This window comes from Lodderomyces beijingensis, assembly GCF_963989305.1.
Source record: "Lodderomyces beijingensis strain CBS 14171 genome assembly, chromosome: 4".
Lineage (NCBI taxonomy): Eukaryota > Fungi > Ascomycota > Pichiomycetes > Serinales > Debaryomycetaceae > Lodderomyces > Lodderomyces beijingensis.
The window spans coordinates 439330-463261 of record NC_089973.1 but is presented as its reverse complement, the minus strand read 5'-3'; the positions used below and the strand labels follow the sequence as shown (position 1 = coordinate 463261).

The 23932-nt window shown below is 43.7% G+C and overlaps 11 protein-coding genes across 11 annotated transcripts; 4 read left to right on the top strand and 7 right to left on the bottom strand. All coding sequences in view use genetic code 12, as the record gives it.

Moving 5' to 3' along the window:
- Positions 1-30: 30 nt before the first annotated feature.
- On the top strand, positions 31-1623 carry LODBEIA_P32780 (uncharacterized protein; the record flags this gene model as incomplete). The annotated part of the gene is made up of 1 exon (XM_066973370.1): positions 31-1623. One exon carries the CDS (start codon positions 31-33, stop codon positions 1621-1623), a length of 1593 nt encoding a protein of 530 aa, XP_066830216.1.
- A 50-nt stretch (positions 1624-1673) lies between these two features.
- LODBEIA_P32770 (mitochondrial 37S ribosomal protein mS43) lies at positions 1674-2690 on the bottom strand (the record flags this gene model as incomplete). Its single annotated transcript, XM_066973369.1, has 1 exon — positions 1674-2690. The coding sequence occupies one exon, from the start codon at positions 2688-2690 to the stop codon at positions 1674-1676; it is 1017 nt and encodes a 338-aa protein (XP_066830215.1).
- Positions 2691-3026: 336 nt separating this feature from the next.
- LODBEIA_P32760 (uncharacterized protein) lies at positions 3027-5079 on the bottom strand (the record flags this gene model as incomplete). Its single annotated transcript, XM_066973368.1, has 2 exons — positions 3027-4044; positions 4673-5079. 2 exons carry the CDS (start codon positions 5077-5079, stop codon positions 3027-3029), a joined length of 1425 nt encoding a protein of 474 aa, XP_066830214.1.
- Positions 5080-5880: 801 nt separating this feature from the next.
- LODBEIA_P32750 (uncharacterized protein) lies at positions 5881-7110 on the bottom strand (the record flags this gene model as incomplete). The annotated part of the gene is made up of 1 exon (XM_066973367.1): positions 5881-7110. The coding sequence occupies one exon, from the start codon at positions 7108-7110 to the stop codon at positions 5881-5883; it is 1230 nt and encodes a 409-aa protein (XP_066830213.1).
- A 1481-nt stretch (positions 7111-8591) lies between these two features.
- LODBEIA_P32740 (uncharacterized protein) lies at positions 8592-8921 on the bottom strand (the record flags this gene model as incomplete). The annotated part of the gene is made up of 1 exon (XM_066973366.1): positions 8592-8921. One exon carries the CDS (start codon positions 8919-8921, stop codon positions 8592-8594), a length of 330 nt encoding a protein of 109 aa, XP_066830212.1.
- Positions 8922-13917: 4996 nt separating this feature from the next.
- Positions 13918-16083, top strand: LODBEIA_P32730 (uncharacterized protein; the record flags this gene model as incomplete). The annotated part of the gene is made up of 1 exon (XM_066973365.1): positions 13918-16083. One exon carries the CDS (start codon positions 13918-13920, stop codon positions 16081-16083), a length of 2166 nt encoding a protein of 721 aa, XP_066830211.1.
- A 115-nt stretch (positions 16084-16198) lies between these two features.
- Positions 16199-16771, bottom strand: LODBEIA_P32720 (uncharacterized protein; the record flags this gene model as incomplete). The annotated part of the gene is made up of 1 exon (XM_066973364.1): positions 16199-16771. The coding sequence occupies one exon, from the start codon at positions 16769-16771 to the stop codon at positions 16199-16201; it is 573 nt and encodes a 190-aa protein (XP_066830210.1).
- Positions 16772-18259: 1488 nt separating this feature from the next.
- On the top strand, positions 18260-18898 carry LODBEIA_P32710 (uncharacterized protein; the record flags this gene model as incomplete). Its single annotated transcript, XM_066973363.1, has 1 exon — positions 18260-18898. The coding sequence occupies one exon, from the start codon at positions 18260-18262 to the stop codon at positions 18896-18898; it is 639 nt and encodes a 212-aa protein (XP_066830209.1).
- Positions 18899-18910: 12 nt separating this feature from the next.
- Positions 18911-19816, bottom strand: LODBEIA_P32700 (uncharacterized protein; the record flags this gene model as incomplete). Its single annotated transcript, XM_066973362.1, has 1 exon — positions 18911-19816. The coding sequence occupies one exon, from the start codon at positions 19814-19816 to the stop codon at positions 18911-18913; it is 906 nt and encodes a 301-aa protein (XP_066830208.1).
- Positions 19817-19987: 171 nt separating this feature from the next.
- LODBEIA_P32690 (uncharacterized protein) lies at positions 19988-22516 on the bottom strand (the record flags this gene model as incomplete). The annotated part of the gene is made up of 1 exon (XM_066973360.1): positions 19988-22516. One exon carries the CDS (start codon positions 22514-22516, stop codon positions 19988-19990), a length of 2529 nt encoding a protein of 842 aa, XP_066830207.1.
- A 699-nt stretch (positions 22517-23215) lies between these two features.
- On the top strand, positions 23216-23914 carry LODBEIA_P32680 (uncharacterized protein; the record flags this gene model as incomplete). Its single annotated transcript, XM_066973359.1, has 1 exon — positions 23216-23914. One exon carries the CDS (start codon positions 23216-23218, stop codon positions 23912-23914), a length of 699 nt encoding a protein of 232 aa, XP_066830206.1.
- Between the last annotated feature and the right edge of the window lie 18 nt (positions 23915-23932).

The window sequence follows — 23932 nt, the reverse complement described above, 5'->3', positions numbered from 1 at the left end:
TCACTCACCACTTCCTCCACAACCTACACGATGACCACGGAGAAGAAGATTGACGCAGATGCATCTGAGCTTCTTGCTAGTCTTTCAGTGACGTCGCCGAAAACGAATGACCAAAAAGCCGATCCATCTAATTTACTCTCGGGGCTCTCTTTGAAAGAAGAGGATAAGGCCAAGGCTGGTGGAGGAGACAAGAAGCCCTCGATTGAGCAACCCAAGACTAATGAAACTGGCGATTTGAAGAAGGAGGGAGATAAATTCGAGGCGGACAAAGAATCCGCGTCGAAAGATGGAGATGATGGCGATGATGGGAAAAACAAAGTTGATAAACCAAAAGTGGTGGATCAGGAGGATGAGCCGGAATCAAACCTTATCGACAACAGATACGAAGTCGAGGTCAAATTAGCCGACATCCAGGCCGACCCAAACTCGCCTTTATATTCCGTCAAATCGTTTGAAGAATTGGGCTTGAAGCCCGAGCTATTGAAAGGTCTCTACGCCATGAAATTCAACAAGCCATCCAAGATTCAAGAAAAAGCTTTACCGTTGCTCATCTCGAACCCGGCTCGAAATATGATTGGTCAGTCGCAATCGGGCACCGGTAAGACGGCTGCGTTTTCATTAACGATGCTATCTCGCGTCGATGAAAACATAAAGGCTCCCCAATGTATATGTTTGGCGCCCACGCGGGAATTAGCGAGACAAACGATGGAAGTTGTGGAAACCATGGGCAAGTTTTCCAAGATTACGTTTCAGTCAGTGGTTCCCGACTCAGTAGCGAGACATGCGGCTGTCACGGCGCAGGTTCTCGTTGGTACCCCGGGTAGTGTCATGGATTTGATTAGACGCGGAGCCATCAGCACTGCCAAAGTCAAGGTCTTTGTCTTGGATGAAGCTGATAATATGTTGGAAGCACAGGGGTTGGGTGACACGTGTCTTAGGGTCAAGCAGAAACTACCAAGAGATTGTCAATTGGTGTTGTTTAGTGCCACGTTCCCCGTAGATGTGAGAAAGTACGCCGAGAGATTTGTGCCTAATGCCAATTCGTTGGCTCTTAAACAAGAAGAGTTGAACGTGGCTGGGATTAAACAATTATACATGGACTGCAATTCCCAGCAGCACAAGTTTGAAGTGTTGTGCGAATTGTACGGGCTCTTGACTATTGGCTCATCGATTATCTTTGTTGAGCAGAAACAGACTGCGGATAATTTGTACATTAGAATGAAAGAAGAAGGCCACACCGTCTCGATTCTACATGGTGGATTAGACACTCAGAACAGAGATCGCTTAATCGATGATTTTAGAGAAGGCAGATCAAAAGTGTTGATCACTACCAACGTGTTGGCTCGAGGTATCGATATCGCCTCGGTTTCCATGGTGGTCAATTACGATTTGCCAACTACGAAAGAAGGACGTCCTGACCCGTCGACGTATTTGCATAGAATTGGAAGAACTGGAAGATTCGGCAGAGTTGGAGTCTCGGTGTCGCTAGTTGCTAGCACCAAGGACCTTCAAATCTTAAACTATATCAAGGACTATTTTGGCGGTATCGAGATGACTCGTGTGCCCACGGATGATTGGGATGAAGTTGAAAAAATCGTGAAACTGGTGATTAAAAAGAAATAGTTTTTATATATATATCCTGTGGTTGTGATTATTATCATTATTATTGTTATTTACACGATAAATGCCTGTTTGGTTCTAGGTGGCAATCTTCTAGAAACGACATCCCAATCAATACACTCCCAACAGTTATCCAAATATTGTTGTTTGCCATAAACGCCGTAATCAATGAGGTAGTTTCTTGGCGATGCATCAATCGCCAAAGCCGGGATCAATTTTTTATTTACATAGGCGTGGTCCAATTCGGCTTGTTCAGCAGTGCCCAATTTGAGATCCACTGGTGGCGGTGGTGGTGGTGTCTTTTTTGCACTTTGCTTCCCTTCTTCCTCCCCGTTTCCTTCCCCTTCATCTTTTCCTTCTCCCTCTCTAGTAACATCACCTTCGTCGAACAAATTCTTCATTCTGCTAATTTGTCCCGACCGTTCCGAGTCATCGACAACACCATGGTTATACGTCGCGATAAGCGCCAAATTGTGGTATGTAGGAGACAGACTCACAGCGGAGCTCCTGTTCAAATGGGTCTGGCTCACGGTGCTTTCAGCCACGAGCCAAACGGTACCATCGCCCTTGATAGCGTGCGCGGTATTAATCACCAAATTTCTAAACTCTTGCATCGAGCCAAACGAATGCGAGATCCAATCGACCAAGTTTTCATCAGTGGGGACATTAGTGAACTTGTCGCTTGGCGTCGATAACAACAGCTCCGGGCCCGGTTTAGATATGTCATGCGGACCGGTCAATGGGCGCAAGTTTTCGAAAAATGCAATCAAGTTGTGCAATTTGGCGGCGTTCTTCTGGACGTGCACCAAGTCGGGCTTGTTCAGCGTCGCGTGGATAAGCTCGGCAAGCGTGAGTTCCTTATCTTTGAATTCATGAGCTTGCGTCAAGTGTTGGTTCAAGTTTGAAGTGATGGATGCGCCTTGTTTGAACCACAATTGGTTCAAGGCGTCGTGGGAAAAGAGACCTTCAAAGTTTGCATTTGTTGCTTTTAGAATCTCCAACGTTTTGTTCACGGGTAGCGAATAGGTCCCCAAACTTCGTTTGAACGTGTATGTTGCAGGTCTTAGCATTTAAAGTTGGTGATGGGGTTGTAAGATTTTTCTTTTGGAGGGGGGGGGGATGGAATTTTTGCATTGATGTAAATCGAATTTTCAATTTTCCAGTTTTAATTTTCAAGTTTGCAGTATTTTTTTTTTTCGTTTTTTTGTTCTTTTGTTTGAAAAACCACTCAACCCCAGCTACAATTGACAGAATGGATTAGAAAACAAAACATACAACTACTTATACTTATACTACTACATACTGTGCAATTATAATGATATTGATGATGACGATGACGATGAAGATGACGGTGATGATGATGATGATGAAGATGAAGATGCTTGCGCGTAAGTCTACATGTATAATCACTTTCTAACTTTCAAACTCTTGACTCTTCTTATGAACGAGTTGCCTGGAGGCTTCAAATCGTCATCAAGGCTAGAATTTGTTTCTACCCCATTCAACGAGCCGCGTCTGCTGTTTTCGTTATCCGAAACGGCCGAGTACAAACCATCATTTGAGCTTCTTCTTGAATTCAGATCGGAACCGCTGCTTTTTGTAAGTCTTTGCACCAACGACTTTTTTCTACTCAAACCGCCATTGTTCAAGTTGAGATTGTCATCGGCAGCCTTGGGAGCTGGAGCACCGTCGAGAAACGTGGTGGAGCCCAACCCAGCGGTGGAAAACCCGTGGATAGGCTCAGCTTTAGCGGTCGAGTCAAAGTTGATGACTGACGGATTCTGCTTGGGAGTATATATGCTAGTGGATGTATCATTGGAAACTCTGTTCGTCTTGATCACCGCTGGTGGTTCAACCTCGGGCTCTTCGTAGTTTCCAAACGCAAGTTTCATCTGAGCATCCTTGTCAACGTTACCTGCGCCGGCAATTGAATTGTTGGGGCCATCGACGGGGAACGCCATCACTGGTGCCTTCTTGGCATTCTTGTTTCTATGAGGCGTACAAGCATCAAAAGGCCCATCGTGGTGGAAACCGCCGCCGAAAAAGCCAGTGACGTCCAACTTGTCTATAGTGTCCAAATTCTTTGCTGGCACTGCTTCCTTCTTCTTGCTGGGAGACTTGTTTCTTGACGAGTGTTTGTGGCGTGAAGAAGATGACCGGTGCTTGCTTCCACGCCCAGCTGGGTCTGAATGGGAACGGTGCTCTTTCGACGAAGCGGGCGTCGAAGTCGACGACTGCTTTTCTCTCCTATACTCCTTCTTGGCCGCTTCGGGCCCAGCAGCCTCTTCATACGAAGGGGGAGCAAACTCCTCTGGTTTTGGTGGACGAGCCGGGGGTGTTGCCCGCTCACGTTCACGCACGCGCACGGGTGATCTAGTTTCTTCGTTTAATGCTGAAGCGAATGGATTGTTTGACTTCATTTGTCTACAACGATGACGTTAGTAAAAAGAATCGAAAATCGACAACCAAATCAACTCCATAAAAAAAAAGATCCAAATAAAAAGGGGTCGAGAAAGCTTATCAATTTCGTTTCAAGTTTTATAAAGAAAATTTGGAGATAGCAACGATAAAACAAAAAAAAAAAAAGAACAATCCCCCGGTACTGTGTTTGTTTTGTTCGTCGTGTTGTTCGATATTTGAGGCGGAGGAGCAAGGGAGACTGAGCCCAGGGGGTGGGGAGGATAGGTAGTATTCTAGAACGAGAGAAACAGGGCGCTGCCAGCTGCTCTCGCTGTCTCGCTAATTTTGCTCGCCACACTCCGCTAATTTTCTCAGTCTTCCCTTTCCCCCGCTGCTTGCTTTGTTTTTTCTCTCTCTCTCTCTCTCTCTCGCTATTGTTCTGTTTCTCCTTCTTTGTCTCGAGCCGGGTGGAGTCGAAAGAGAAGGAGAGAAAGAAAGGGAAACAGCAAACACACAGGACGCGTGAGTTTTCATGTTTCATGTGCTAGTGGTTAAAAATGGTTAAATGCTTGAATGATTGAATGGAACATATTGAAGTGTAATGAGGTGAAACGAAACGAAAGCGAGAAAAAAAATGTAAGGAGATACACACCTTTTGTAGTCAACACTGGAGTCGCTGTCTGCTCTAATAGGCACTGGCTTTGCTTTATAATGTGCTGGTGTTGGCAAAAAACGTCTTCTATCGTCTTTTATACTTTCTATCGATGTATTGCTGTGATAATGTGACAAGAATCTATTGGGACTAGTATGGGACTCTGCGTCTGCGTACTCGTCGTCGGAGGTTTCAAGTAGTTGTTTGTTTTTCAACACCCACTTGTCAAATTGGCTGGAAGAAGTGGACAAGTTGGATGGTTTCCGCGGGCTATACGAGTGGGTGTGGCCATTTTGAGCAAGAGGTGGTTGTGGTTGTGGTTGTCTGAACGGATTATTTGATTTTCGTACAGAGTCAGCCGATGCTGACGATTGTTGTTGTTGTTGTTGATGGTGATGATGATACATCTTGTATTGTTCTTCGTATATGAGGAGGGAAAAAAAACACTTGCCTTGAAATTTATTTCGACTTTTTTTTTTTTTTTTGATGGAGCTGTTGAATGTATCTGGTCAAGTGATGGGTTATTGACTAGTCAACGGTTCATTTAGAGACATAGCTAGACGTAGCAGTGGCAATAGTAGAAGTAGTAGTAGTGGAGGTTGTGGAGGTAGTATCGCCAGCAGTATTTAACAGTATCCAAATAATTGGGTGAGAAATCGAGAGAGAGAGAAGGCAGAGTTACGTTGAAAATTTTGCTGGTGGTGGTGAAGGTGGAGGGAGGAAGGAGGGAGGGTTGGTTCGTGCAAGTTTAGTCTGTTTAAGGGCAGCGGTGGACGTGACCAAAATAATAATATTGGAATGCAAAAAGACGCGTGTTCTTAAAAATTGTGCAAGCACCAAACACTTGTGTGGGCTCCACAGTAGCTGGCTTAACTATGTGCTGAGCTTGGTCATCACGTGACCTCTTCGTAGACACTTTTAAGCGTATACTCCTATCATTCAGTGGTAAAAACAAGTGGTGGCAACTAAGCGCCGCTAAAAGGTATAGTCTATGCTCCAGTTGAACAGGCAGGACCTGGCCCGGCGTATGAAACGCCTCTATGCAGTAATCAGCGCAAACCAAACCAAATCGAACCGAAAAAAAAGGTCTAGAACTGCCGGTATCCCCCCCCACTTCCAGTTGGCAGATTCGACAGGAGGCACGAGGTATGTCAGGTAAAAAGAAAAAAAAAAAACATCGTCTATTAGATCTATTACTACAGCTGCCACTAGAACGAACTCCATGTCCAGACATTTGGTGCTTCTCCCGCGACACTAACTCTCCTACGAGAACTATCCTCTACCAAATCACCAGTTTCCGATATCCTGAATTTCTTAAACTTGTTCAAATTATCACAATAGTTTGGGAAATCATGGGTATACGGATTCTCAACAATGACATACGCTTCAGTTATATTTAGCTTGGGATTGTCGCTGTGGTTGATAAGTCGTGTGAGATTCTCGTATTCTAGTGTGCATTTAAGACACGTTTTCGATTTTGTCATGGTGGCAGAACTGTCATCATTGGCATGGTGAAGCTGGATTTTCGCTTTAACGGGAATCACGAAGTTGGCAAATTTATCCACGATAGATTCGCTCAAACAGGAAGCACAGTAGCATAGTCCACAAAATCTACAATGATGGCAGCTGGGCACGTCGTAAATCAAGCACATTAACGAGTTATGAAGCTGGATTTTGCAACCGCTGCAAAAGTTGCTGTTGGGTTTCCAATGATTATGCGATGGCTCAGCCAACAGTAGACAATTTGCAGACACGTTGATCACGGTGTATGTGGCTGTGGTGGGCTTTGCTTGTGGTAAAACCGGTCGCAAGACAGCTGGTGTCATCATGGGTTTTTTCATTTGATAGTAGAGGTTAAAGTTGGATGAGTTGTAGATGCAGTTGTTTTTAGTGTATTCTTGTAATAGTTTGCTATCTTGTTCTTCTTCTTCGGTTTGGACGTCTCGCTTCGATAGCCTTCGCATAGGCTGAGTCAAATCAAAAGCGGCTGGTTTATAATTCGCTTCTTCATCGTCATCATTCTCTGGTTGTTGCTGTTGTTGCTGCGGTGGTGGTGGAAGCTGTTGTTGGTGGTGTTGCTCTGGTAGTTTAAACTCTCGACCTTCCTCAAACGAGCTCATGCGACTCTTGGCACTGACTCTCTCTCCCGAAGAAAAAGAACTTCGCTTAGTGCTATACGTGTAATGGCTATTGACCATTCTCGGAAATCGAATCTGTTCATTATAATCGAAATCTTTAAACTCGGTAGGTTGCGAATGCACACTATCAGCTTTACTACTGCCGCGAGACAATCGAGAAGTGATATTCAGATCCGTCGATATCGACTGAGACTTGTCCACGGGCTTCTTGCTAAATGAAAATGGTGGGAGTGCCACTGGACCATCGCTCGAACCCCCCACATTCAATACCTCCGACGGTGTCACTGCTAGCTTCAGCATTGGTAATCCTTTTTATCTTCTTCAACGACTTGTATATTTTTTATTCCCCTTTATTGATGGCTCACGAAAAAACCTCCCCTTTCCGTCGCTCCCTCTTCTCACTCTCTATCTTTTCTATTCGACATCTCGATTGCTTATATATTTTTGTATATGGGTATCTCAGATTTCGAAAGATAAGAAGTAAATTAGCAGGCAGTTGGTAGCGGCCTCAAAATGCAAAAAGCACAAAATTGCGAAATAAGAGATTTCGTCCATTGCACAGATCTCATCAACAAAGAGCGAGAGAGTGTGTGTGAGAGAGAGAATGGGTCGAGTAATGTAAGATTAGATAAAATACGCTCTTTTCATTGGTTAAAAAAAAACGGGCTTCGAAAATTAAATCGCAGACCATCAAGATATCAAGGCGGCCCTGCTAACCTCGTCGCGAACTCACCTTCTTTTTTTCTTTCTTTTTACTTTTTTTTTTCTTTATCCTAGGGGTCAAGCAAGGGGGAGAAAGGACCCGTAAAATCAGGGGATATCTAATCACAAAATAGGCTTGTGGGACGATGAGGCTGGAGCAAATTGCTCATGTTTATCTCATTTCTTTCTTTTCTTAGTTTTTTTAAGGTTCGATGTTGGATCTTGAAAAAACAAGGGAGATTGCATTCCTCTCTCTCTCTCTTCATCTCGACTACGAAAAAAAAAAAAAAAAAAAAAGAACTTTTCATGTCGTTCATGCGATGTATAATATGCCTCGTGTGCCGATTCTATCCGTAAAATTGGCATATTAAAGTTGCTACTTGGTCAAAGAAGAAGAAGAAAATGAAAAGATTTCGAAAAAGAATATGAAAAAGTTTTCATTTACCATTAACAGACCTCTCTTGGATCTGTCGAGGTTAGTTGGTTGGTACCTGAATCTGAGCTAGTGAGAGTCCAAATAACAGTTTCGCCGGATGTGACTAGATTCGTTTTGTAATGGAAAAACTGCCCGTTTGGTGAAACTTTCTACTAGCAGCTTTCACCGCCTGGATATACAGAGCCAATGGGATCTTGGAATCTCGTAAACCTCGCTCTCTGTGCTGAAAAAAAAAAAATCAGCTTCCAGAACCAGTTAGCCATAGATGCTTCGCTTGCAATTACGTCAATCCTAGAAGAATTGTGGTGAATGAAGATGTCGCGTTAACTGCAATTGCATCGGAACAAATCATTCAACACTCCTCAAATGTCAAAACTTCGCTCTATATAAAAATACCTTGCCTTTTCTGTAATAGTAAATGTGCTCCCCTAGTATCTTTCTCCTGAAATGTTACAAATCCAACCAAGACTATGACCAAAGTTGTATATTCAAATATGAAAACAAAAACCAAAAACTAGACACCTATAATAAGTGAAAACAAAAATCAGATCCAGCTAAACTCAAACTACCCTTTTCTTTCAAAAAAAAAAAAAAAAATTGGCAATTTGCAGTCGGTAGCGCGCTGTGTCAAAATGCACACCACTCATTTAAAGTCATCTTTAAAGACAACAAAGTAAGCATAAAGGACGCCAGGTAACCAGAATAAACAGGACAAAATAAGGGTAATGATAAACTGTTGGTCAATGCCTTTGTGCCAAAGGACAGCTAACCAGGGAATGAAAATGATCAACACTATAGTCAACAACTTTTCGTCTTCTGGCTTGACCCCTAAGTCGATCTTCTTGTCATTGGTGGCTGTGCTGCGTTCTTTCTCGGACGAGCCAAAGCTTTCCTTGGTATCGTAAGCGTTCTGTTGTTTTTCGAGATCGCGAGCGTTGGGGTTAGCAGTTGAGTGTGTTTGTTGTTGAGACATGTTGTTTTTTTCACTTGATTTGATTAATCTTGATGGCTTTTAATGGAGTGAATGAGAAAGATAAAGTTCGGGAGTCATAACTGGCGAATCCGTCTTGCCTTTTATATTCACCTTTTTTCAAAATCTTTTTAAGTTTTTTTTTTCTAATCTCGTAGTTGTCTGTCGAAAATTGCCATTTGGGTGTCGTGATTGACACCAGGCTCAAGTTAGATGTCTATCAACTAATGCAAATACGTGAGCGCGAGCGGCTAGAATCTGATATGGACTGGTTTTGTTGTACAAAATACGCGTTTTACTTGCTCCGATGTTGGTATTATGACATTTGGGGTTGGCTGTCAATTTTTGTCAATTTTTATCAGTTTTTTCAGATTACGAACTTTTTTTTGCAATATGTTATTATTACACAAAATCGTGTGTCGAATGTATGGCAGAGAGGGTAGCGTTCTGACTGGCATTTACGAACACCAATCCAATTTATCACCACAATCTGGCTGTGCAATCCACTCTCTTGTCTGTCAGATGATGTTCTACCTTTTTTGGAGTAAAATCTGTGGAGTTTGTAGAATTGTAGAATTTGCCTGAATTTGTACCTGCAGGCACCCTGAGTTATCGGAGACAGGTCTTTCATTTACCAACAAATTTACGAAAAATTGGTTCTCTACCAACTCTCTCCACCTGGAAGTGTGCAACTCTGGGTAATGTGTTGCCCAAAAGCAGCAACATCAGCAGCAGAAGTACACCTCCCGTCGTGTGGGGATCCAAAAAGCAGGAATGCTAAGCTGCGTTTTCTTTTTTCTATTCGTTTTTGCCTCAATGTGAAAAAGCCGTACACGTCAGCAAGAGGCAACAGGGTTCATCCTCACGGGGCACCTTTTCGACAAAAGAGGAGAAATTAGGGAGTTGCCATCTCAATCCGTGGAATAAATTATGATTGTTGTGATCTCAATTCGCTCTCTCTCTCTTTTTCTTTCTCACCCCCCCCCCCCCCTCCAGCGATGGCGATCCGCTCGCTATCGCTATTGCTATGATAAACATTGATAAGACCAACGCCGCGTTGCAAAAGTTAGTCGGTTTTTCATGTCGAGAACAACCCACGCACATACACATGGGAAAGATACGCCACATGTTATTGCTAATGCATGCCTGTTTCTTTGAAGGGGGCTCCTTCGGTGACGCAAAACCCTTTTGTAGATTGGCAATCGAGTTTGAGGCTAGTTCTAGCAGAATAACTATGAGTTCAGCTTGTGCCATTCATATGAGCCTTCTGAACGCTACAAAACTCTATGAGCCATGTGGGGTCAGTGAACAAAAATAAAAAACAGCCAAAATCTTTGCTCCATGCTCTTTGCTCCATGGTACAATATCTCACAAATCTTCCGCTATTTTGACGGTTTGCTTCACATGTGACCTGCGGCATTATCCTGCAGCTTGAGCTTCTCGTTGAGTTACAATACTTGATTCCCGTTGCTGTTGCAATTTACTGAAATTATCATGGCTTCGAATAAAACGCCGTAAATGTGAAACCAACGTTTGATAGGGATAAAGAATGGCGAGTCCACAGATAGATTTCATGCCACCCCTCTTCTTATCCTAGCATTACCTGAAGGGATCTCAAGGAAAATTCACGTTCTCACCGGGTTTTACCTTTCAACTTGAACGCATGAAAAAAAAAATTGTCTGCCTCCGTCTGTAGTTGACCTCAGTTCACTTTTTGCAATTTGCGAATTCTTCCTAGCAACGGCATCACCTCTTCTTCTTCCCTTATGCGCATGGTGAAAATAGGATTCATCCACGTTGATGATCACGATAACGATGGAAAAAGATTTGAAATCACGTCAGAAATCCGCGCAAAATCTCAGAATATATCTGCAAACAATCGCCAGTTTTGTGAGGCCACGACCGAGCTTCTCCTTGCAAGCGCAAAAACTTAATAGATATAAAAAAAAAAATACAAGAGCAGGAAATGACGAATTGCCCGCCAAATACTAAGCTGGAGTATGTTCAAATAGATGTAATCGACTTACATTAAACATTACAACTAACGACTAGACTGATCGAGCTGAAAATATAACTAGGAAAATAAGCAAAAAAAGAAAAGAAAAAAACACTGAAAAAACTGAAAACGACGGGGCGTAACTTCGTCAATATAACTCCAATCTTGCTTCAACAAAAAATATAAAAAAAGGGGATGACGGATGCTCAATCGAGGGGATTGGCCAATATCATCTTCATCGTGATCATCATTATCGTCCCCCCTTTATTGTAGTTCAAGACCGTTTAGCTTCTAAGACAGATGTACAAACTGTAGATGATGGCAGGAAACCAAATGAAAATACAAAGAATGACTGAAATCCAAAACTCGGACCCTATTCCTCCCGTCTTCAAGAACACAGCTAATGGTGGTAAGAAGAAAGACAAGATGATTGCCACAATAGTTTCGGAGTCCATGACGTATGTGTTGTTTTCTCTTTTTTTGGTTGATTTATTGATGCAATTGGTGGTGTTGGCGGTGTTAGTGGCTGTGTTTATCTTTTTTTGAAGATGAACGTTAGGCTTGATTGGAGATTGGAGGCTCGTTTTTTTCTCTGTGGGCTTTTCTTTTTTGTTTTGTTCATTTAATCTCTCCAACAAAACGAGTGCGTGGTGTGTGTGTCCGTGGGTGAAAATGGAGGGGTTAACTTATGTATGTTTGGATGCACTAGCCGATATCTTAATCTCCCACTTGAGCCGGAGTAAAATGACCCAGTTTCGTTGATTACTTTTCAGCCAGCTCTATCGATAAATGCTACGTGTGTGTGTGTAAAGCAAAGCCATCGAATGTTTTGAGTTTTGTTTAAAAAAAGGTTCTTCGTCCGAGACCAAGGAAGGTATATATAGTCAAGACTACTCTAAATTACTAACCTGACACGAGGCTGTTTGAACCGGGGGGGGAAATGGGGGTAGTAGATGGCATTGGAGGCTTGATTTTTTTTCTCGAGTTGGAGCAATAACCATGTTGTATTCCTGTAGGAGTATATTCGGGCTCTACCCAGACCCTAGTTTTTTACAAAACCTTGTTGCAAAATTACATCCCCACGGCATGAATCAGTACAGAAGAAGAAGAAGAGCCAAAGTCAATATTGAAGCCAAAAAAATAAAAAAACAAGTGAGTCCCCCGGGGGAGAGAGTCCCCCGGGGGAGATTTGAACTCCCGACCCCAAGATTACTTTTGTAACAATCTGTTAGTGCTAAATTACAGTCTCATGCTCTAAACCAACTGAGCTACCAGGGGTGAACTCCGGCCAAATTCTTGCCTGTATTTGTGACTTGCTACAAATAGTCATCAACAGAGTTTTCATTGGTTGCAAAAATTTTCACTACCTTTGGTCTCCTCTCTCTCTGACGTATATGATTTTCCGTTGTGAAAGATACTTACGTAGTTTGCATTGTGACCTAGTGTTACTAATGATGAAAATTCGTTTGCAAAAGACAGAATCTTTGGTGCGGGGATTCGACAAACTTTCCATGTGGACTGCCTATTCTGAACAAACACCAGCCTGTGTCTCCAAAGCTAAAACGAGACGATTTCCCATGATAAGAGTGATTGAATTATTTGTCTTTTATTTGAAGCAGTTTTTAAATCACTTCGGTGAGGCTTGATATGTTTTGCTGAAGAGAAGGTAAAGTCTTGTTGAAATTCAACTTCAAGTGGCATGGGGTCCTTGACTTCGCAGTATAGACAAAAAGGATAAAAAAAAAAGAAATTGCTCTCAGCAGGATTCGAACCTACGATCTCCTCATTACTAGTGAGGTGCCTTACCAACTTGGCCATAAGAGCTTACTAGTATTCGGTTGGCAGTATAGAGTGGGGCCAATCAGTAAAAGCAGTCACATGCTGCACTATTTTGACTGACAATCCTGTATTTCACTCTACTTCCACGATGACGATGTTGCAGACAAATTTAGTATGATAGGTTCAAAAAATTACGCCCCTTAAGTTTCCAACTACGCTTACATTCTCGCCATCATGCGTTTTTTTTTTTTGAGTCGCGGGTAGATTCCATCGTCGTTATTGGGATCGACATGCGACACCAACGACAACGGGGCAATTTTTTTTTTTTTTAAGTGGACTGAGTTCCGATGTCTTTATCAAATTCCGGAAGTGACTTGAGCCTAGAATAAAGACAATAAACAAAAAAGAGAAGCTACTTTGCCACCATGGAGACTATACCCGTGCCCTGAGTCCGTGGATCTTTTTCTCTTTTTTTTTCATTCCCACACAGAATTTGCGCTCCACTGAACAAAGTTTCACCGTTTGCCCTGAGTGTTTTGGTTGCATTACGCGCGAATCATCCCTGGAAGAGAGAACAAACAGAAAAAAAAAAAAGTTTTGCCGAGGCTCTCTCTCTCTCTCTCTTTTTTGTTTGCTCCATGGGGGGAGCTAGCGGCAGCTGAGATCAGGCATATCGGCTGAAATTGTATACCCCTTGAACCCCAAGTCATGGGGTTTTGGTGTGCCTTTCTTCAATCCGTATAAGCGTGGAAGCAAATATTATCGTATGATTTAATCATGCAGAGACAGACTCTTGTTGCCCCTCCTCCCCCTTGTCTGCAATATTCGAAAACCGACAACGTAGACATCGACATAGACAGCATCAACAACGTTTACGGGCTGCTTGTGAATACTTAGTCTTAACCCCGCAAAAGTGAAAAAAAATATGTCAAGATTGCCCACCTATAGTTGAAAAATTTCCATTGTGCGCACGCTACCATGGGGAAAAGTAGTGCACCCGTGTCGCAAAAAAAAAGCCGATAGTTTGTAGTGAGAGCTACACTGGTAGTAGTGGTGGTGGTCGTGGTGGATACAGCGGACAGACAAGGGGGAAGTTCAGATAAATAGTGAGTGGAATTTCGACACCACGCAAAATCTCCCCCCCCCTGTTCGTTGTCTTTTTTTTTTAACAACAGCAACAACCACGACATCCATCTATAAGTGACACACACACATATCTTCAAAATGGCTCCTATGGCAGACCTCATAAAGAGAAACAAGAAACTTGATATAGACCCCAACCCCAAGAAAGTGGAAGGCACCACTTCTTCCACTGAACCGCCTTCTCCTGCAAAGGACATTGCTGCTGAAAGAGCCAACACCAAATGGGGCTTGAAAGAGATGCATGAGTTTTTAGAAGGTGGCGAGGCCAAGTCGACTGAAATCTTGAGACTTTACCAAAGCATTGAAAGAGACCCAACCTTGCAAACCAGACCCGAGCATTTTGACTTGACTCAAAAGGAAGAAAGACAATTGGTAGCCGAGAGAATCAATCAAATGACCAAATACATTGAAATTGAGTCCTATGCTAAGTTCAGAAGAAGGTTGCAGTTGATGACCGTGATTGACCCTTCGATGGGTATTAGGATCTTGGTCAATTTGGGCCTATTTGTCAACTGCATCAAGGGTAACGGTACCCAAAAGCAATATGATTTCTGGGCAAAGAAGAAAGAAGCTGGCCATTTAAAGCAGTTGTATGGTTGTTTTGGGATGACCGAGTTGGGCCACGGCTCAAATGTCGCTGGTTGTGAAACCACTGCCATTTTTGACGAGGCCACCGACGAGTTTATCATTGACACTCCTCATATCGGGGCTACTAAATGGTGGATTGGAGGTGCTGCCCACTCGGCTACCCACACCGTTTGTTACGCAAGATTAATCGTTAAGGATATCGATTATGGTGTCAAGACCTTTGTGGTTCCATTGAGAGACTCTCAGCACAACTTGTTGCCAGGTATCGCCGTTGGTGACATTGGTGCCAAGATGGGAAGACAAGGTGTTGATAACGGCTGGATCCAATTCACCGAAGTGCGTATTCCAAGATTCTTTATGTTGCAGAGATGGTGTAAAGTTAGTCGTCAAGGAAATGTTACTCTCCCACCATTGGAGCAATTGAGCTACATTTCTCTTTTGGAAGGTAGAGTTGGTATGGCTGCTGACTCGTACAGAATTGGTGCTAGATACACCACTATTGCGTTGAGATATGCAGTTGGCAGAAGACAATTCAACAGAGATGGTGGAGAAGAGGAAACTCAATTGGTCAATTACCCATTACATCAAAGAAGATTGTTCCCTTACTTGGCATTGACCTATGCTGCTGCTGTTGGTACAGACAGATTGGAAGTTGAGCACAACCAGTTGTTGGCCAATTTGGACAAGGGCTTGGCAACCAACGATAAATTATTGTTGAAAAACACCATCAACGCCACCAAGTCGATGTTTGTTGACTCTGGCTCACTAAAGTCAACTTTAACTTGGGACGCCTCCGACTTGATTGCCGAGTGTAGACAAGCATGTGGAGGTCACGGTTATTCATCATACAATTCCTTTGGTAAAACCTGGAGTGACTGGTCAGTGCAAACCACTTGGGAAGGTGACAATAACGTTTTGGCCATGTCTGCCGGTAAAACAATCATCAAGACTGTTCAACAAGTTTTGAATGGCAGAAAGTTGAAGGACTCGAGCTTGGAGTTTCTCAACGACGCGCCTACTTTGGCCAAGGCCAAGAAGGCAGTTATCAGGATCAGGGAACACGTTGACGATCCAGACCGTGTTTTGAAGGCCGTTTCTGCCTTGATTGCAAAGTTTGCCGTTGACTTGATTCCAGTCTCACACACCTCGATGGATTCCATTGGTCCTCAAAGAGTCATCTTGTCCAAGTTGAGATGCCACCACTACTTGTTGGAGACGTTTATTCAAAGATTGAATGACCAGGTCAAGGCCAAATCTCCAATCAGAGAACCCTTGGAGAAGTTGCTTAGATTGTACTATGTCTCCAACATCTTGAGTCCATTCATTGGCGAGTTTTTGAGGTTCGGCGTTGTTTCTCCAAAGACTGCCATCTACATCAACGCCACCTACCCACAACAATTGTGCACCGAGGTGAGACCATTTGTTATTGGATTAACCGACTCTTTTGAACAACCAGACAATTTCATCCACTCGTTGATTGGTAAGTACAATGGTGACATCTACAACAACTACTTGTCCGCAGTTAAAACCATCAACAACCCACTCAAGACCAAAGCACCGTACTCTGAAACTTTCGAGGCCATGTTGAACAGGCCTTCATTGGAGGAGAGACAGAGATTTGAGAGATCCAAGGAAGTGGAGGAGATTTTGTCTAAATAAGTAAGTAAATAATTCATAAAAAGAAATTAAAGAAAGAAAATGAAAAACTTGATTCAATAAATAAATATATATAAATAGCTTTAACCTCTTTTCTTTTTTTTTTCTTTTTTTTTCTCTATATATTCTTGATGTACTTTAGCAAAAGGTAATTCAATGTGCCCACCAACCACATCCCAAAGAGCCAGAATGCCCTTGCAGGCAACCCGCCTCTATTCAAGAATGGGTACGCAAACCTCTGCGTTGGGTCCGACCCCACCAACCACTCAATGTACGCCCAGTAGAAAGCAAACACCACTCCTGACCCCAAACTTCCCCACTTGTTCCTCCGTTCTTTGCACACAAGCAAGTACAAATAGGGCCACAAGTGGATCTTGAAATCCAACACAAAATTGCGATCAATCGTCGCAGTGTTGAGCCAATGAGGCAAGATATAGTGTAGGGTCCAGTAGCACGACGTGACTGTAAACTCCAAGTTCATCACTGTATTATAGATCAAGTTGGCTTGGCGCGGGGGCAACATCAAGATGTGCTTTGATATGATGTAGATGCATGTTGAAAGCAACGAGATGTTGGTGAGGAACTGGAAATGGCCGCCACGTTGCAAATAGGGGGGAAGTTCTAGACTGAATGTGTCGTAGACGCCACTTATGCACACTGCTAGTGAGAATAGGTCAAATGCCGAAATCATGTTTGCGTGATGGATTGAGTGGGGATGAGAGTGTCTAGGTGGAGTGGAAGAAAAATTTAGTAGATTTTGGGTCTTCGGAGATAGGGGGTTTCGGAGATTTTCTCGCTAGACCCCTTTGGGCATTCAACTTGTCCGTGAGCTGCCCCCGTTTTCTAACGAGTGCGCTCATGAAAGCTCTTTATTCTCTTTTTTTTTTAGAGAGAGTTGAGGAATAATTCTGAAGGGTCCCGCCAACCTGACATGGGCCTGACCTGGCTTGTGTTGGCTGGGTCGTTGGGTGGCTGAGAAATTTGAAATAACCGTTCAGCTCTAAAGCCTCCGTGATTTCGACAATCGAAAATACCCCTTTTTTTTAATTTTCTTTTTTTGCAACCAAGTGTCTTTTCTCAAATTTTTGGTTGATCTTCTTCGTAAGTGTATGAGTCCGAGATTCAACTGTGAACGTGAAACACACAAATTACGGGCCTGGCTCTAACCTAATAGTCCATGAACACGGAGAACTTCATCTCTTCACACACGCATCACCCAGCCGTGTGACCGTGACCTACTTACATCGTCAAAACAAATTCTGCTCCCACGCTCCAAGTTTGTCCCTGCAACAAATGGCCAAATTCATCCAGATTTAAGGCGTTGGGATTTCGTTTGATCCATAAGTCGCCGCTCCTGCCGTTTTCTTCTCCTCCCTTTCCTTCTTGTCCTCACAGATTATCAATATTGTTACCTCAATCGCATTTCCTCACCTAGCTAATAGTGCCCACTTCTCATTCGAATAGTAGAAGGTGGCTGCGCTTCCTCAGCAAAAACGGGCTCGCGACAGGTTGGGCACGACAATGAATACGTCAACCAAATGTTCAAACACTCGACGCAAAACTCATGTGAACAATGTAAAGTGAATGTGATCGGCAGATTCCCATGCTCTTCGAAACAGATGGCACAAACATCCGACGACATCGTTTTCTCGTTTTTCTTGACAGGAAAGGGAGAGAGAGACGGCAATGGGTAGAGAAGGGGAGAGAAGGAAGGGGGGGTTTGCACCTGGATCACTACCGAGAGGACGAGCTGCTGTTTATATCGAGTGGTGAAGGGAGGGGGGTGGCAGGGGGTTGGAAGAGTTTGATGTAGGAAAAAAGAAGACTCCCAAACTTTCAAGCAGACGCATGTCATTTGGATGTCAACCCATGCAATCAGCAAGCACTGCAGCAACCAGAGCTATAACCAAAAAAAAAACAAAAAAAAAAAGAGGAGTAACGAGTTTCACATTATCGCAGTCGAATGGAGCTCTCTCGAGGCTTTGACGGCCGCAGTTCGATATGTGGTTATGTTGATACGCTGATACGTTGATACGTTGACACGTTGAGTCGTTTTGTTGATATGTTGATATCAACCGAAATACATTCTCCCTCTGGTTGTGTTTTACTTTTTATTTTTTTTTCTCTCCCAGCCTCATCTCTTCTAAACTACCACCACACCACACAGGCATCATCAGCGATGGCCCCAAGACAATCCAAGACCGCAAAGCGGAACAAGACCCAGAACAAGACCAGGGAAAATGAATCGGATGTGGTTTCAGACTCGGCGGCTAGAAACTTGCTCGAAAGCCAGCCAAAGTTGACTCCCAAATCAAAAGTAAAGAAGCCATCGAAGCAACAAGTCAAGAAACAACAGGCAAAGATACGGCTATATGGAGCTAAAAACGGCAAGGAGTATAGAGAAGAGCAGCTAAATATACCGGTGTTGAACAGAGCCATCGTTCCCGGGGTCAAGGCCAAGCGAGGCAAGAAGGGCAAGAAGTTTGTTGCTGACAATGACTCACTCACGTTGAGCAGGCTCGTCAAGAGCATCAATGACAAACACGACCAAGTCAACGAGAGCAAATTGGAAAAATCCAGGAGATTGGAAGAAATACGAGAGCTCAAACGACAGGAAATCGAGCGCAAGGAGCAACAAAAGAGGGACAAGTTGGACGGCAAGAAGGACGAGTTGCGGAATAGGGCCTCTGTTGCTAGAGCTACACGGAGGAAGAATGCCAAAGCGGCGCGCAAAGCTGACGAAGAAAGTAAACATGAACAGTCACTGCAATCAGCACCACCACCACCAAAGAAGAAGAAGAAAGTCTCATTTGCATAGTCTATATAATTTTTAAAAATCTATGAAAAAACGACGTTTCCGAACCTCTTCTTTTCTCTTTCTAGCAAACCACAATCCGTAAGCGATCCCCACAAGACTTCCCCCCAAATGGGCAGCATAGTCAAACGTGCCCCATTTCATCACTGTGCCAGCAGCATTCCAGAGCACAGTCCCCAAGAATAACACCAATGAGCCACCTGGAATCGGCACGAAAAAAATGCCCACGGGAGCAGTGGGGAAAAGCACCGAAAAGGCACCAAACACACCAAATATCGCACCCGAGGCCCCCAACGACGCAACAGATAACGAGCTTCCCAAAATTGTAGGAATGGCAATACAAGCAAAGGAGGAAATGACGGCTGAGTTCAAATAAAGAATGGAGAAATTGGATACCCCCAACACCGCCACGAGCGTCGATGCAAACGACTGGAAACAAAGCATATTGACGAGGAAATGGGCAAAGCTCTGGTGCGAAAACGCCGATCCGAGCAACGTCCAAGGCGACTGCACGTTATCTTTGAACAATATCCCGTACTTCATGGTGAACTTTTGTAGTTGTGGCACCCTCCACAGCAAGAACACGGCGCCGTTGAGACCTATAATGGTCCATATTAGCGCCTGCGGGTTTTTCTTGTATATTGACAAGGGGGTGTAATTGAATAACAAGGGGGTGGCGACCGTGGTTGCGGCGCAGAACCCGAATGTGAAGAGGAATGGTCTCTTGAGTCGATCCCAATTGGATCGGTTGTAGTAGTTGTTATAGTTTCTCCAGGTGGTATTTCTGGCTTGTTGAGCTGATTTGCTTAAGCCTCTCCAGAAGCTGAGTCGTTGTTGACTGAAGCTCAGCTGGTTCAACGCCGCCACATTACTGTTGAAGAAAGGCCGCCTGAACAAAGTTATCTTGGTGTTGTTGAACATTTTTGGAGGCAAGTGTGTGGGTTAGATGGATATTCAAAAAAAAAAAAATTGACTGCGAATCTCAATCCCTCAATTGTTAATTACTTGTTGATCAAGAATGCCAGATTTTCTACGCACTTCTTTTATCTACTTTTCTACTTCGTGTATATCTACATTCTTTCCTTTCTTTCTTCACACATCAAACTCGTCTTCTTTTTCTTCCAATTCAATCTTTGATTTCCCAGTTAATCTGGCTGCCGCCATAGCCTGTGTACCAACTTGTCTCTTGACTTTCTGGGTCATACGCTCAATTTCAGCTTCTGCGTCATCAGCTTCCTTCTCCGCATATTGCATAACGAGCCTACGTCCAAGCAAGTGCACACCTTCCAATTGAGCCATGGCGTTTTCGGCCTCTTTCAACAAGTTAAACTCTACAAAGGCAAAACCACGGGCGCTTTGATCGAATTTCTTGGGCACTCTCACCGACTTTAAATGACCAAAAGCACCAAACAATTCCAAAAGATCCTTCCTCGTAGCTTCGAATGGTAAATTCTTGATGATGATCTTGCTGGATTTGCCACCAGCTTGCAGAGCAGCAGCAGCAGGCTTGCCACTTTGCTTGTGGGAGACTTTCAACTGTAGCTTATGTCCATCAAGCACATGGCCGTCCAAGGCTGAAATGGCCGCATTAGCCTGTTCTAGGCTCTTGAACTCAGCAAAACCAAATCCCATGCTTAAGGTTTTGCCGGGGTTTTTTGGGTCTGCTTTAGTCTTGACGGTCGCCAGAACAAACCCAGATATAGGCTTGAACAAGTCAGACAATTGCTGTACAGTGGTGGCAAAATTGAGGTTCTTGACAAAAATGGAAACAGTAGAGCCTTGCACTTTATTTTGTTCTTGTTGCTCCTCGTCCTCGGCATCACCACCCAAGACATCATTAGCTGTAATTGTTTCAACAACAGCAGCCGCACCCGCTGCTGGAAGTTCGACAACTGTCTCCAGCGATGTGGGTTCTCTGGTGAACAAGTCCTTGGGACCTTTTTCCAAGTACAAGATGCTCGTTTTGAACCTCTTGTAGGCTAATTTCGTGAATGCCGCTCGCGCACTTGGTGCATCTTTGAACTCGACAATCGCAATAGTTCCTGCTGGTGGCATGACCATCCTGCTTATCGGCCCATATTGCGCAAAAAGGTCACCCAATTCCTCAACCGTGGTGCCAAAGGCGAAATTCTTCACCAAGATGATCTTGTCATCTCTTTCCCTTTTTTGGAAACTAGTCAAGTCAACCCCTTTTTCTTCGAAAAACTTGCGCACATCTCCAATGACGTGTGCTTCAGCCAAGGCTTGCTTTACTGCCGAGCTGGAGTTTTCAGGATTAATCAATTGCGACTTGGAGACACCCAATTTAGCAGCCATGGACTCCATAACGGCGTCGGTGTTCATATAAAGCGAGTTCCAACTGAAAGATGACTTTGATGCTTGCTCCTTCTTTTTCAACTCGCGCTGCTTTTTCAAAGGAAGATTTTTGAGGTCAAACTCGTCTAGTCTATGGCTCTTTTTTCCATCGGCCGCGAGAATATGAAGAAGCCGGCCTTGGAAGATTTCCTTGTCGAGGCTTCTGTATGCTTCTGCAGCCATCGCCGTATCAGCAAATTGAATGTAAGCAAAACCCTTGGATTTACCGGTTCTGGTGTCTATGGCCACGTGAACTTCTTCAAGTTGACCATACGGCAGGAACAAACTGCGAAAGTCAGATTCTGTGGCATCGTACAGGATATTTCTTACGAATAACCTTCCTGTATCGCGAATCTTTGCCATAGTTTTCTCCTCCTCGCTCATGAAAGGAGCCGGCAGTTCAACCTCCACTGTTTCACTTTCTTTCTCTTCTTTTTCTTCTTGATCTTTATTATCACGTTCTTCAACTTCGGCAGTGGCTGCCGTTGACTCTGGTTTCTCTCCGTTTTCCCTTATCCTCACGCTTTTAGATCTCAACCAATCCATATCCGACACACTATCATCCTTGGCTAGATTGTCAGGAGCGCCTGTCAAGGGCATCATCTCCTCCTCTTCCTCGTCCTCCTCTTCATCTCCCTCATCTTTTCTCTTTTCGTCTCGCACCTTGTCAAAATCTTCGTACTCCTCATCACTCTCATTCTCTTGCGCAGTCGCGACTTGATATCCTTCAACAGGTTTTTTCACCTCTCCCTGCAACGCGTTTTCAAGATCCTTCGCAGATGGTCCGCCAGTGCCATCTGCTACCGTGTCGTTTGCCCACGACTTGACCTGGTGCGACGGCTTCATAACCTCCATATACTCTCTAAGCTTTGGGTCATTCTCAATCTCCTCATCGATGGTCGATTTTTTCGTTCTCTTGACTTTGGCTCTCTCCTCCTGCTCAAGCAACGCCTCTTCTTGTCTTCTCAACTTGGCATTTTCCAACTTTCTCTTCTCCCTAAACGACAATGGAACATTTGGGTCGGAAAAGGACTTGGCAATCTCCACGTCTATCCTTGCTGTGTCTATAAACGACTTGTTAAAATGCCTGACTGCATTTTTGGCTGACTCTTCTGATTTGTACCCGATAAATGCAAATCTTCTTGATTCTCCGTTCTTGCCTTTGACAAGCTTCACATCGGTGATGTCTCCCTGCTGACTGAAATGCTTTCGCAAGTTATCCTCTGTAAAGTATTTGGGCAAGCCCTTGACTATCACTCTTGACATTTTTGGAAGGGTAGGGTGGTTATAAAGATCATGAGATGAGATTCAATAAAAATTCAGGAGTTGTGAATTTTGCGTGATGATCTACCTCTTTCTCTCTTTCCCTCTGTTTCTCTCTCTCCCTCTCACATACACACATTTTTCGAGGTTTTACCACCGCTTAAGGATCTCTTGAATTCATTTTTTTTTAAGACGGTGTTTCACTATCATCAATCCCAATGGAGTTGTTGGATCATTTTGGCATAAGGTACAACGTCAACGATCAGGATGTTTCATTTAGACGCTGGTTGAAAGGGATCCTTTGCTTGCTTGTTTTATTGGGCTATGTTTTGATCTATCAAGTCATTGCGATTTTTGCAACACTTCTGGCTGCAATTTTTCCAGACACTGCGAGTTTACTTCGAAACCGCTTTGGAACCATGTTTTGGGAGTTGGGATTGTACCTAATGGTGTGTAAGACGCGATAGATGGCAAAATGAAAGAAAGCATAGATGAGGAGGAAGAAAAGGAAAAAGAAAAAAGAGAAAAAGAGGAGGGGAGGGGGGACTGGTTGGTTAGTCGAACAAGTTACTAATACTCTAAAAGCAACTCAATAAGGTGAAATTCAAGATTCTTGGGGATGAAATCAACCCCTTCCCAGCTGTTGTCATTAGCAATCACGCCTCATTGGCCGACTGCTTTGTCATACACCGTCTTTCTAGAATGTCGGTTTCCGCAGATGCAGACTCGATTGTAAACGGTCGCACACTGGTGCTCAACCAACCAATCGTCAACTTCTTTTCGTGGTTCTTGGTCTGGAGAGTCCCCACGTTCAAGATGCTTCTCCATCTCCTCAAAACGGATGAGAACTGGGAGCTAGACGAAAAATCAATCCTATTTGTCTTTGCTCGGCTTTTGAAAAGTAAATTTTCAGAGTGGATTGTGGTTTTTCCCGAAGTCAACATATGGACTCCCGAAAACTTTCAATTGCAAAGACAGATTGGCGAAAAGTATTATCTACCAAAGTTGGACCAATTGCTCTACCCTCGATTCTCAGCTTTTTACAACGTGGTTACTGCGTTGCAGAGATACAAACCGCATCCCTACTCCAACTTGTACGATATTACAATCTTGTACACTCGCGAGACTGCTAACGGGGAGGTGTCCTACACTCCTCCGACATTGCTCGAAGTGTTTTCATCGCCTACTCCCATCAAGATCCTAGTCTATGTCAAGATCAGGTCGATTGCTAGAATCCCACAAAAGAGAAAGAAGTTGGAGCGATACTTGGAGCATCTTTGGAAACACAAGGATAAGATAATCACCCAGATTAGGAGCGAAAACACCCAGTACACCACGGCACGTAACTTGGATGACAGCTTTACCTCTTCGCTCGTGGCAAACACCTCGAGAACTCAATAATGAAAAAAATAAAAAAAA